The sequence below is a fragment of the Phacochoerus africanus genome, chromosome 3 (assembly GCF_016906955.1).
Source record: "Phacochoerus africanus isolate WHEZ1 chromosome 3, ROS_Pafr_v1, whole genome shotgun sequence".
In the NCBI taxonomy this organism is placed as follows: Eukaryota; Metazoa; Chordata; class Mammalia; order Artiodactyla; family Suidae; genus Phacochoerus; species Phacochoerus africanus.
Genome location: NC_062546.1, coordinates 198440624 through 198453935, shown reverse-complemented (window position 1 = coordinate 198453935; position 13312 = coordinate 198440624). Strand labels below are relative to the sequence as shown.

Here is a 13312-nt window from a genome sequence, read left to right as displayed (position 1 = left end):
CGGACACACACCCCGCGCCCCCACGCACTCATGATTTTTCTTTCTAGAACACATCACTACCGCCATCGCACTGTACAACTGTTTATTTGACAACTGCTCTGTCCCTCCCAGGAGGGACCCTCAGCCTCCCTGGCTGCTCCCTGGCTCTCCCAGCCTGAAATGGGAGAGGACAGGTCTCCGCTCCTTTCTGTGTCACCATCTCCTCTCTGGAATGGTCCCTCTGGGTTCCTGGGCGGGGGGTGGGGGGGTGGGGTGTGGGCTGAGGCCTCAGTGTCAAAGGCCTCCTGGGTGTCCTGACCCCAGCAGCCTCCCTGGCCAGCAAAGTGCTTCCAGAGTCCCTTCCTGGTCTACAGGAAGCCCCGCCCTCCAAGAAGCCCCTCCCCTCATGGAAGCCCCGCCCTCCAGGCACTCCAGGTTGGGCCTGGCCAGTCTTAGCTCGCTGGGGACACTTTTGGGATGGTGCCACCTTGTCCTGAGGCAGGACTATAATGGGGGGGGAGGGAACAGACTGGCTGGTCCCAGAATACTTCTTTCCTGGGGTCCTGGGCGGCACAGCACAAAATTGGGGACTGCTGAGGTGGGGGCGGTGGGAGGACCAAGGGGGTCTCAGGACAGGCAGGGCCTCAGCCTCCAGGAGGGTCAGGTCCGCCTAGGGGCTGAGGCTCCTTTATTGCCTGGAGGTGAAGGTCTGGAGAACGAACGGTCCCAGGTGGGGACACCGAGGTGACAGCTTGATCAAAGCCAGGGCTCGGGCTTCGAGGCCAGTGGGCATCAGTGCAGGGCGGGCGCCAGCAGCAGCAGCAGCAGCGCCCCCGCCAGCAGCGCCAGCAGCGGGGCGCAGGCGGCCGGCCCGGGGTGCCCGGCGGCGGTGGGGCCAGACGGGGGCGGCAAGTCGCAGTCGCTGCTGTAGGGCTCCAGGCAGGCGGCGAAGGCCATCACGTGCGCCACAAAGCTCTGCTCCTGCACGCCGTGCACCAGGTGCGCCCAGGGGCCGCGCGCGAACACCGCCACGTCCTCGCCGCCGTGGGTCTCGGCACCCAGGCGCACGGCCGCCTGCTGCTGGTATGCGGGGTCCCCTGGGAGGAGGGGGGCGCGGCTCAGGGCAGGCGGGGAGGTGGCTTCCCCCTCAGTTGGGTCCCAGGCCTGGCTCCTCCCCCCAGCCCCATCCACCGCCCCCCACTCCGCACTCCCCCCCACACCCCACCCCACCCCCAGCACCCTGGTGCACTCACTGCTCTTGGTTTCATCAACATCAGGCCTTGCGCCTTGGCTGAGCTGGTATCCCGGGCCATTGCCATAAAGGATGGAGGTGTAGGCCTTGCCATCATGGGCTTTGCCATCGGCCAGCCCTGCAGGGTGCAGGAGAGCTGGGGATCACACTGACGGGTCTAGGGAGCCTCTCCTGGGTGCTGAGCCCAGGACTTCTTGCCTCTTTGTTGTCCCACCCCCTGGGCAGGCCATTTGCTCGTGGGTACCCATTTTGACAGATGAGGAGACTGGCTCAGAGCCACGTTGCCCAGTAACTCTAGGGGCTGGCCCCTGCCCCTCTCCCTGGTCTTACCAAAAACGGAGCTTCCACGCAGCGGGTAGCCACCGTAGGTGAAGACATGAGAGTGGTCGGCCGTGACCAGGGTCAGTGTGTCCTCTTCGCTAGTGAGCTGGCCAGCCTTGTCGATGGCGGTGTCAAACACGACGGCCTCGCTCAGCGCCCTGTAGGCTATGCCCTCGTGGTGTCCGTGATCAATGCGGCCTCCTGCGGGAAGGTCACGTGGACACGGGTGCTGCCACCTCCTCCCTGACAGCCCCCCTCCCTCCTGTGCTTGGCGAGGGGCTGCCACTCACCCTCCACGAAGAGGAAGAAGCCACGGGGGTTCCTGCTCAGCACCCGCAGGGCCACCTCCGTCATCTCCACCAGGGAGGGGTCCCTGCTGAGGTCTCGTTCCGTTTCATATCTCATGTCTCCTGGCTCAAAAAGGCCTGTGGGAGGGGGACCAGAGGTGACCAGAAGCTGGGGAGTGGAACGGAGGTCCAGGGCCCATGCTTGGCCATCTGAGGACCTGGGGGGCGCCAGTGGGGGTGGGGGGTCTTTACCCATGAGGTGTGTTATGCTGGGGTCCTGGGACGCCTGAATGAGCGCGGTGCGGTTCCACACATACCGGGCTCCCTGGAGGGGGCAGAGCCAGGCCTCAGCCCGCAGCCCAACACCCTGCAGCCCTGCCCTGCCGTGCCCCCCGCACCCCTGAACCCCTGTCACCTGGTGCTTGGCCTGCCACTCCTGTACCAGGTTCCGCTTGTCCTTCCGAACTCCGTTCTGTCTTGGATTATCTGGGTATTCAGGGTCCAGGGTCCCCTCAGGAAACATGTACTTGCGGCCTCCACCCAGGATCACCTGGAGCCAGAGATGGGGGGGGTGGGCTTGGGCCCGGCTGGCCCTTTGCTCCCTCCTCAGACAGCCCCTGGCTCTGCCCAGCAGGTCCGTGGGAAGGGCCTGCCACCTCCTGCACCTTCTGCACAGGCCCCCCACCCCCACCCCAGACCCAGAGACCCTGCCAAGCCCCGGGACTGGGGGTGGCCTGGGACTGGTGTCGGGGTGGGTCCCGCCCCCTCCGCGCAGCCCCGCCCCCTCCCGCGCAGCCCCGCCCCCTCCGCGCAGCCCCGCCCCGGCCCCTCCCGCCTCACATCGATGTCCATGTTGTAGACGAGCTGCGTGGAGATGTCCTGGCAGCCGTTCTTCTTTGCCTCCTCAGGCAAGTCGGCATCGGAGAACCAGCCCCGGTTCACCGTGTGCGCGTAGGCTCCAGCTGGGGAAGCGTCCTGCACCCTCGTGGTGGTCACCACTCCCACCGACTTCCCTGAGGGTGGCAGAGGTCAGGGTGGGCCACTCAGGTCTGCGCCCGCCCCTGCCCATCAACCCGACCCCAGACCCACCTGCTTTCTTGGCCCGGTTCATCACGGAGATGACCTCGTTGCCGTGGGTTGTGTTGCACTGGTTATAGCGGGCGGCCGCGCTTACCCCGATCACCTTCATATTGGTCTTGACCCCGCAGAGGAAGGCGGTAGTGGTGCCTGCGCTGTCTGGCACCTGTCTGTCCACGTTGTATGTCTGGGAGCAGAGACACCTTCCGCTCTGTCTGCGGTTGACGCCCAGACCCTAGGTCCATCCTCGCGGCCCCCGGGCCCCACCTCAGAGCCCAACCCTCCTGGGCTCTTCCCTTCTGCCCTGGCTCCTGGCCCTGCACCCACACAGGGGCACCCAGCCTTACCTTGGACAGAGCCAGGTATGGGAATCGGTCCATGGCCAGGGGTGTCTCAGCTCCCAGCTTGCCATTCATCTGTGCCTTTAGGATCCGAGTGGCGGTCACCGTGGATACCCCCATCCCTGAAGGTACACACGTGTCAGGCCCGAGTCCCCCGGGCTGGCCTGGGTCTGCAGGCAGCCTTGGGTGCCAGGGTTGTGGGGGCCCCAGGGGCTGGACAGGCCTGGCCCACTCACCATCCCCCAGGAAGAGAATGAGGTTCTTGGCCGCCGTCTGGATGGGTTGCAGCTTCTTGGCGACATCCAGGGCCTGGGCTGCCTGGAGGTTCCAGAAGGCTGGGTCTTCCTCCTCAACTGGCCAAGGGGGGAGTGCAGGCCGGGTCAGCCTTGGGGCAGCGCCCTGTGAGGGGGGTGTGGGTGGGGGGCCGGCAGGGAGGTGCCTCATTACCTGGGATGAAGCCAAGGGAGAGCGGCAGCCGCAGACCCAGCAGCAGCAGCACCCAGCCGCCCTGCATCCTGTGCAGTGGGGCGGAGGGCCGGGACCCTCAGGAGGCCGGGCCTGGAGCAAGGCTGGGACACCAAGGTATCAGCTCCGTACAGGCTGCTTGGGCTTAAATCAGGGGAGGATTTGCTCCCTGCTGTAAAAGACTCCATGTCCCTCCCAAGCCCGAGGTGGCCACACCCTGCCCCTGGCCCTGTCCTCTGACTTTAAGCCTTATTGCCCCCGAAGGGAGGTGGCAGGTGTGGTCCCCATCTCAGGATGGTCCCAGCTGTCTCCCCAGGGCAGGGTGAGGATTGGAGGGCAGGTGCCCTTTGCCTGAACAATAGTTCCAAGGTCCTGACGGGGTGGCTCCCAACCCCCTGCTCACCAAGCCTCCTGGGAGAACCATAGCTTCTCTGCTCATTTCATTTCTTAACTATTTTCTGGTTTTTTTCTTTTTTTTCTTTTTCTTTTTAGGGCCACACCCTCGGCATATGGAAGTTCCCAAACTAGTGGCTGGATCAGAGATACACGCTGGCCTACACCACAGTCACAGCAGTGCTAGGTCTGAGCCACATCTGTGTCCTACACCACAGCTCATGGCAATGCTGGATCCTTAACCCACTGATCGAGACCAGGGATTGAACCCCATCCTCACGGATATTAGCTGGATTCATTTCTGCTGCGCCACACCAGGAACTCCCATTTCTTCAGTATTTTCAAAGTCAGCTTTGGCCAAATATTTATTTATTTATTTATTTTTGTCTTTTTGCCTTTTCTAAGGCCACTTCATGCGCCATTTGGAGGTTCCCAGGCTAGGGGTTTAATCGGAGCTGTAGCCACCGGCCTACGCCAGAGCCACAGCAATGCGGGATCCGAGCCGCGTCTGCAACCTACACCACAGCTCATGGCAAGGACGGATCCTTAACCCACTGAGCAAGGGCAGGGACCGAACCCGCAACCTCATGGTTCCTAGTCGGATTCGTTAACCACTGAGCCACAATGGGAACTCCCAAATTTTTAAAAACAATCATTTCTTTCTTTCTCGACCACACTTGCACCACACAGGCAGAAGTTCCAGAGCCAGGGATTGAACCAGCGCCATAGTAGTCAGGTGACCCACAGCCATGACAATGTCAGGTTCTGAACCTACTGTACCAGCAGGGAACTCCTTAATATGAATTTTTGACATAACTGTAGATTCACATGTGGTTGTAAGAAATAATATGGTTTTGTCCAATGCTTTTTTCTGTGCTTTTGTCCAACTTCTCTGGACAAATGGAATAATTCACAGACTTCCATATTTCTATTCAGATCACTCTATTTGATTGTACTCATCTGCCTAAGTGTAGGTTCTGTACCCCCGATCACCTGCGTGGGTTCCTGTAAACACCATCACAGTCAAGAGAGTGAGCGGCTCCCCCCCACCCCGGGCCCCTTTAGAGCCCCCCACCCCCTCTGTCCCTAACCCCGGTCCCACAGTTCTAAAATTTTCTCATTTCAAATACGGTGCATGAGTGGGATCACGCACTCTGGGGACTGGCCTTTTACACTCGGCTTAATTCCCTGGAGAGTCACCTGAGCGAGGTCAGGAGTGGACTCCTGTGTGCCAAGGAGCAGGGTCTGGGGTGAGGGGCCCCAGGAAGCGTTTGGCCATCCTCCTGGGCAAGGCCCTCTGGGCTGAGGCAGGGTTGGCTGTTCTAAGTCGGGCTGCCCCGGATCTTCAGGACAGGATTTTGTGCGAACACTTCGCTTCATTCCGCTTCTCTGGGAACCTGCCCAGGGATGCCGTTGCTGGCTCGTGTGGTTGTTGTTGGTGTGTGTGTGTGTGTGTGTGTGTGTGTGTGTGTGTGTGTGTTTGGCCATGCCTGTGGCTTGCAGAAATTCCTGGTCCAGGGATTGAACTTTAGCCAGAGCTGTCACCAGAGCCACAGCTGTGGCAATGCTGGATCCTCAACCTGCTGAGCCACCAGGGAACTCTTTTTTTTTTTTTAATTAAGAAACTTCTGGAGTTCCCACTGTGGCCCAGCGGAAATGAATCCGACTAGGAACGATGAGGTTGTAGGTTTGATCCCTGGCCTCACTCAGTGGGTTAAGGATTCGGCATTGCTGCGGCTGTGGCGTAGGCTGGCGGCTACAGCTCCGATTACACCCCTAGCCTGGGAACCTCCATATGCTGTGGGTGTGGCCCTAAAAAAAGGACAAAAGAGAAAAAAGAAAAAAAAATTAAGGAACTTCTCCCTTCAAAAAAAAAAAAAAAGAACCGCCAAACTGTTTTGCAGAGCGGCCACACCACTTTGCATTCCCCCAGCAATGTGTCAGGGATCCAGTTTCTCCGCTTCGGTGGAGGTTGTTGGTGTGTTTAATTTTATCCATTCTGATAGGTGTGGAGTGTGTGCCTGCCTGAGGTATCAGAAGTTCCTGGGCCAGGGACCGAACCCAAGCTGCTGCAGTGACTACCCCGGATCCTTAACTCACTGAGCCACCAGGGAACTCCCTAACATCGCCTCTAATGCTCTTCTCATGATGACATTTAGTGATCAAGAACCATGGTCCTTCTTGGTTTCTTGCGAATGCTGTCCTGTGCCTGAGCAGGACCAGAGACCCGTACAAACCACATGGCACCTGCACTAAACAGAGGACGTGTGTCCACTTTTCCACCAGGGTCCCTGGCCTCCTTCCTCTGGGCCCGAGTCGCCTGACTGTGATGTCAGGGGGTCACGCTCCTTCCCTGGGGCCCAGAGATGACAAGGCAGCGGCAGCGTGGCTTTCTGCTCTGGAGTAAGAGTGATCACCTCCAGTCCTGCTCGCTTGGGTAATGGATACCTTGGCCAGGGGACGCCAGCTCCACGGAGCCTGCGCTCTGGGGGAGGTCGTCCTGGTCTCTCTGTTCTCCGGGAAGGAAGGCCTTGCCCAGTGGGCCCCACCTAGACCTTAGCACCCTCCTCCACTGTCCCCCCACCCCCCCACCACTTGGGCTGGTGTCCCATGTGGGCACTGCCGGTGGCTGGGCGATGGCAGCCACTGCCGCACCATTGCAGGGATCTGTGGGGTGATGCTTCCACCTGCCTCCCGGCCTCCCAGTGTCCCTGTGTCCCCTGAGACCAGATGCCTGTCGTGCCGCTCGGGAGAGCAGGACAGCAGCTGGGGACAGAAAGGTGGTCGATCACCAGTAGACGGACCCCAGAGCCCTGGGGTGTGGAGGCTTCCCTTTCTTGGCCCTTTGCCCACGTCTCTCACCAGAGCCCGCACCAGCCCTGCAGAGATGGTACCATTGTCCCCCAGCTGTGCTGGGGGGCGGGACGCAAACACATGGTTTATTTTGTCCTCTTTTCCTTGGGTGCCAGGTGGGATCAGGGAGGCACTGAGTGTCCTGAAGCCACTGGGGGCCTGGCAGGCAGGAGGGCAGTGGGTGAGCGCCGGGGCCGGGGGATGTCACCCAGCCTAGCCCCGCCAGGGTGGTAGCGCTTGGCTGTCCTAGGATTTCTGAGGACGTATCTTCCCTCCCCCGACAGTCCTGCCCTTTCTGTTCTGAGGGCACCCCGCCCTCCCCCTGCCCTCCCCCCACCCTCCCCCGCCAGAGTGAGCGGCCGTCAGGAAAGTTACTGAGCATCAGTTAGTAGGATCAGGGCACCGAAGCAAGGGGTTGATGGCCCAGGAAGGGGATTTAGCTGAGAGCAAGGGCGTGGCCACGGGGGTCACAGAGGAGGAGTGGGGAGGTCACAGGGAGATGGAGGCACTGGTGGCAGGGGAGGAAGAAGCCCTCGGCCTCCTTTGCAGCTCAGGCTTGGGTGTGAGCGACAGAAGCTGCCGTGTGCTTCACAAGGGGCCGACGGGGCCAAGAGGAGAACAGGCCTGGGATGTGCCAAGGAGTCAGAGGCAGCAGGAACTCTCTCGGGGGCACCCAAGGGCCACAGCAGGGACATGTCTGCAGAGGTGTGTTCTGGACTCCGCAGACCGGGAGGTGTACGTTGGGGTTCACGCGGGGACCCCAGGGATCACACTCAGAATCTGACCAGCTTGGTGTCTGGGGTCAGAGGGAGTTTGCAAAGCTGAAAAAAGGCCCCAGAAGACACCTGTTAGTGGAGGGAGCTCATTATGTCAGCCTCGGAAACAGGTCAGGAGAAGGGGCTGAGGCTCAGAGGCTCTCACGGGCTGAGAGAGGCCAGCCGTGGAGAGAGAGGGGCCAACAGACAGAAATCAGAAGTTCGGAGTTCCCGTCATGGCTCAGCAGTAGCGAACCTGACTAGCAACCATGAGGATGCAGGTTTGATCCCTGGCCTTGCTCAGTGGGTCAAGGATCTGGTGCTGCTGTGCGCTGTGGTGTGGGTCCCAGATGTGGCTCAGATTTGGCGTGGCTGTGGCCAGCAGCTGTACCTCTGATTGGACCCCTAGCCTGGGAACTTCCATGAGCTGTGGTTGTGGCCCTAAAAAAAAAAAAAGTCAGAAGCTGGGCGACTCTATTCTGTAAAGGAGGTGATTTCCTTCAGCTAGAGTCTCTTGAGCAGTGACATGGTGACCCACCCTGGAGGCCTGGACGAGCCACAGCAGACCCGAGGTCCCGTCTGGACAGGTGTGGGATGTGTCAGCCCACCCATGCCCTGGTCACTGTCCCAGGAAGAGGCAAGGTCCCTGGGCTGGGGCCGCCCCTGAGCAGAGAGTCCAGAGCTGGAGTCAAGCTGGGAAAGCGGGTCTGGATGTTCTTCCCCGAGGGGGGCTCGCGGGGTCGGTGGGGCTGTGCTTCAGGAGCTAGAAGAGCAAGTGAAGAGAGGAGGGCACTGGCCTGGGGTCGGGGACGGGGAGGGGGCCCAGGCCGAGGCGGGGGCCCAGGCCGAGGCGGGTTGGGATCACTGGAGAAAGCAGAAGAAGCGCTTTGGGACTCGGCGTGGCATGGTACTTTGGCCCTCAGCCTCTGCCCCCCTCCTTGGTCCCTGTCCCCCTTGGCAGTGCCCTCCCTACAGCACCCACTCCCACATTAGCCCCTCCCCCATCCCTCCTGGGCAGCTGGCATTCCTCTGCTGGCCTCTGCCTCTCTTCCTCCTGCTGGACAGGTTTTTCTGCACAGGGGACAGTGGCAAGATGCTCGAGTGGGGCAGAATAAAGCAGGTGGTGGCATTTCAGGCCCTGAGTTGGCAAAGTCCGAAAGGCCCAACCAGGGGAGCCATGGAGAGGAAGAAGACGAGCAGGGCAGCGCTCGCTGCAGACCCTAGCCTTCCCCAGGGACAGGGAGATAGGCCCGTCCCGAGATGGAGCTGGTCTGTTCCAGGTACGTGTCCTAGAGCTTCCGTGGCCCAGGGGCCCCAGGGGGTTCATGCCCACACATTTCAAGCGTCACCGAAGGAGCAAAAAACTGAAAATAGCCCAAATGTTCATCAGCAGGAAAAGGGATGAAGTCATGGCATCGTCATACATGGAGCACGATGCAGCAGTGGACAGGGTGACAGAGGGACTGATTCTCACCAACGGTGTTGAGTGAAAGATTCAAATGGCCAAAGAGGCCTGTGGTAGAGCACATCTCAGTTCTAGCTTTAAGGTTTTTATTTTGGAGTTCCCGTCACGGCTCAGCGGTAATGAATCCCACTAGGATCCATGAGGACTTGGGTTCGATCCCTGGCCTCCCTCAGTGGTTGAGGGTCCGGCGTTGCCGTGAGCTGTGGTGTAGGTTGCAGACATGGCTCTGATCCCACATGGCTGTGGCTGTGGTGTAGGTCGGCGGCTACAGTTCCAATTTGACCCCTAGCCTAAGAACCTCCATAGCCATAGTGCGGCCCTAAAAAAAAAAAAAAAAAAAACCCCACTATTTTTTATTTTGTTCTTTTTTTTTTTTTGCTTTTTAGGGCCGCACCCACAGCATGTGGAGGTTCCCAGGCTAGGGGTCAAATCGGAGCTACACCACAGCCACAGCAATGCCAGATCCTTAACCCACTGAGCAAGGCCCGGGATGGAACCCTCAATCTCATGGTTCCTAGTCGGATTCGTTAACCACTGAGTCACGACGGGAACTCCAAAAAGAGATATTTTAAAACTCAAACTGCTGGAAAGACTCCCAAATTCAAAACCTAAATCACAGCCTCTTCGCAGGACTTGTCAAGGATGAATATAAATATTCAAAAATTTCTGCAAACAGTAAAAAGTCTTAGCCATCTGAGCGGATAAGCTTAACCTGTTCCAACTGTTATTGATAAAGTAGTAAGTTTTATATTGAAATACCTGAGTCATGACTAAGTTTTGAAATGAAGCTGGTGAGCTCTGGTTATATCTGTATTTTTTTATTTTTATTTTTGTCTTTTAAGAGCCACACCTGTGGCATATGGAGGTTCCCAGGCTAGGGATCAAATCGGAGCTGCAGCCGCTGGCCTACACCACAGCCACAGCAACGCCAGATCTAAGCCACAACTGCGACCTACACCACAGCTCACGGCAACACCAGATCCTTAATCCACTAAGTGAGGGCAGGGATCGAACCCAAGTTCTCATGGATACTAGTCAGATTCTTTTGCCCTGAGCCATGGCGGGAATTCCTTATTTGCATATCGTATATATATTACAGCTATGTCTCTACCTGCGGATGGTGTAACAGGACAGGGTAGGGTCCCCAGAGAAAGAACCAGGCAGACTTTGTTGATGTAAGAGAAGCCCTTTTTTGGCCTAAGCCTAAGACTTTGTGAGCTAAGTCTGCTCACAATGCTTTTCCTTGGTTCCTGGTCGGATTCTTTAACCACTGAGCCACGGCGGGAACTCCAACAATGCTTTTCCTTGAACAGGTCTCAGTAACAAAGATCTTAAGGGAAGGACAAACTTATTAAGCAAGAGAAGCAACAACTGCAAAGATAAGAAATCAGTTGTAAAGACTCCTAATTATATTTCAATGGCTAGAAACTAGCCCAAAGCACTGTCTTGAGCTGTTTGGCAGAATTTAAATGCTCCTCCCGAGGGGCTCAGTCACCGGATCAGCTGGAATCTAAGGCATGATGCCACTGGCCTTTTCTGACGCATGATGTCAGTCAACTAAAGCTTGAACTTTGTCCAGTGCCCCAGCTCTTTCATGAACACTCACGTACCTGTAGCCTAAAAAGTCCCCATTTTTGCTTTTTGGGAGACACTGCTTTAGGAAGGATTCTCCCCACCCCCCATGTTCTTATCTGCTGCAAGCACTAAATTCTTCTCTCTCCCACTGCTGCACTGTGGCCTTATTCATGGTACTAGATAGTTCTAGTATATCCTGTCTGTTTTATAAGATTCTAGGGTTTTTTTTTTAATAATTTTTTTCTTTTTAGGGGCAAACCCACAGCATATGGAAGTTCTCAGGCTAGGGGTCAAATCGGAGCTGCAACTACCGGCTTACGCCACAGCCACCAGCCACATGGGATCTAAGCTGTGTCTGACCTATACCGCAGCTCTGGGCAACACCAGATCCTTAACCCACTGATCGAGGCCAGGGATTGAACCCTCGTCCTCATGGATACTAGTTGGGTTTGTTACCACTTAGCCACAAAGGGAACTCCTCTCTTTTTCTTCCTTTTTTTTTTTTGGCTGTACCCATGGCATGCGGGAGTTCTTGGGCCAGGGATGGAACCCGCACCATAGCCTGGATGATGCAGAATCCTTAACCATGAGGCCGAGGCAGGAGATAGCTGAGCCCCAGGACAGATATTTACAACTAGTCTCTTGTTTACACTTCCTGAGGCAGGAGATACCTGGGCTCCTGGATAGACATTTACAATCAGCCACCTATCAAGACAGAAATAACAGCAGATACAGGGCAAAGAACCGGTACTTGTCCTCTGTGAGCGTGCTAATAAAACAGAAATGACAGGATCCAAAGGGGGGCTGAGTCCTGCTTGTGCCAAAGACCAAGAGGCCACATACTTCCCATCCTCAGGGTCAGGGAGACCCCTCTGGGTCAGAAAAGCAGGGGGCGCCAGGCCCTAATAAGTCTAGATAACCGTCTCACCTTGCCTTGCTTCGGAATCCAGCTTGGCCACAAGAAGTGCCTGCAGATCGGGGAGGGCCTGGGTCTGGTCGGGTGTGAAACACAAAACAAGATAATCGGCCAAAGGAAGACCAAGGCCCGGAAGAAGTGCCCCATGTAAGTGGTTTAAGTCACCTCACTGGCACGCTCCTCCTTCGCTGTGTGTCCCTGCTTCGCTTCTGCCTTGGGTAAACAGACGACTTCTCCACGTGCTCTCCCACGGGGCTGTTTTGTGTTTTCTCTTCTCTTTTCTTTCTTTTTTTCAAATATTATTATTATTATTTTTTGCTTTTAGGGCCACACTCGTGGCATATGAGCTGCGTCTGCGGGCTACAGCACAGCTCACGGCAACGCCAGATCCTAAACCCACTGAGCAAGGCCAGGGATGGAACCCAAATCCTCATGGATCCTGGTCGGGTTCGTTGACTGCTGAGCCATGAAGGGAACTCCTTGTATTGTATTTCTAACGATTAACTTTGTACCTGTTCTTACAGAGTCTGCTCCTTGAAACATTCCTTTTTTTTTTTTTTAGGGCCGCACCCGTGGCATATGGAAGTTCCCAAGGTAGGGGTTGAATCTGAGCTGTAGCTGCTGGCCCATGCCATGGCCACAGCAATGCCAGATTCGAGCCATGCCTGCGACCTACACCGCAGCTCACGGCAACACTGGATCATTAGCCCCCTGAGCAAGTCAGGTTCATTATTGCTGAGCCACAGTGGAAACTCCTCCTTGGAACAGTCTTGCTTTCTACAGAGGGCAAGAATCAGGGCAATTCTGCTTTTAGCCTCTAGCTAGTCTAGTGGCCAAGAGTCCTGCTTGTCACCCAGGCTGCCCAGGTTCAATTCCTGAGCCGAGAATTAGGATCTCACTTCAAGCCATCACCACTGCCATTCATTTCAATTCTCCAAAATGAAGGCCACCAGGGAGCTCCTACAGGTGCCTTCTCTTTATGACAAGAGATGGTATTCTTCCATTCCTAGTAGTTACAGATTTCCTTTTCTAATAAATTCAAGGAAAAACTGAGCTAATTTTAAGAAAAATGTGGTTTAGTATATGAGCCAGCAATCCCATTACTGGGCATTTATCTGGAGAAAACTCTAATTCGAAAAGATACCTGCACTCCAATGCTCAAAGCAACATTACTTACAAAGCCAGGAAATGGAAGCAACCTACAGGTCCATGGATAAAGATGTGACCTGTGTACGTGTGTGCACACAAACACACAGAGGAATATTACTCAGCCATAAAACAGAAGCAAATAATACCATTTGCAGCAACATGGATGGTCCTGGAGATTCTCATACGAAGTGCAGTAAGTCAGATAAAGACAAATGTCATGTGATGTCACATATCTGGAATAAAAAAAGATACACATTAATTTATTTATGAAACATAAATAGATTCATAGCAAGTGAAACAATGGGAGTTCCTGTTGTGGTTCAAAGGGTTAAGAACCCGACTAGTATCTATGAGGTTGTGGGTTCGATCCCTGGCCTCGCTCAGTGTGATAAGGATACGGCATTGCTGCGGCTGTGGTGTAGGCCTGCAGGTGCCTCTCTGATGCGACCCCTAGCCTGGGAACTCCCATATGCCTCGGGCGTGG

The 13312-nt window shown here is 56.3% G+C and overlaps 1 protein-coding gene across 2 annotated transcripts; it reads right to left on the bottom strand.

Moving 5' to 3' along the window:
- Window positions 1–68: 68 nt before the first annotated feature.
- Window positions 69–4225, bottom strand: LOC125123647 (intestinal-type alkaline phosphatase-like). Of its 2 annotated transcripts, XM_047773764.1 has the most exons (11): window positions 3705–4225; window positions 3494–3610; window positions 3264–3379; window positions 2929–3103; window positions 2680–2852; window positions 2255–2389; window positions 2092–2164; window positions 1843–1977; window positions 1562–1753; window positions 1233–1349; window positions 69–1076 (listed from the first exon to the last, which is right to left on the bottom strand). In XM_047773764.1, exons 1-11 carry the CDS (start codon window positions 3769–3771, stop codon window positions 772–774), a joined length of 1605 nt encoding a protein of 534 aa, XP_047629720.1. In that variant the 5' UTR covers window positions 3772–4225; the 3' UTR covers window positions 69–771. The 2 variants fall into 2 exon arrangements, with proteins under 2 accessions (XP_047629720.1, XP_047629719.1); XM_047773763.1 differs by having other exon boundaries at window positions 3494–4225.
- Between the last annotated feature and the right edge of the window lie 9087 nt (window positions 4226–13312).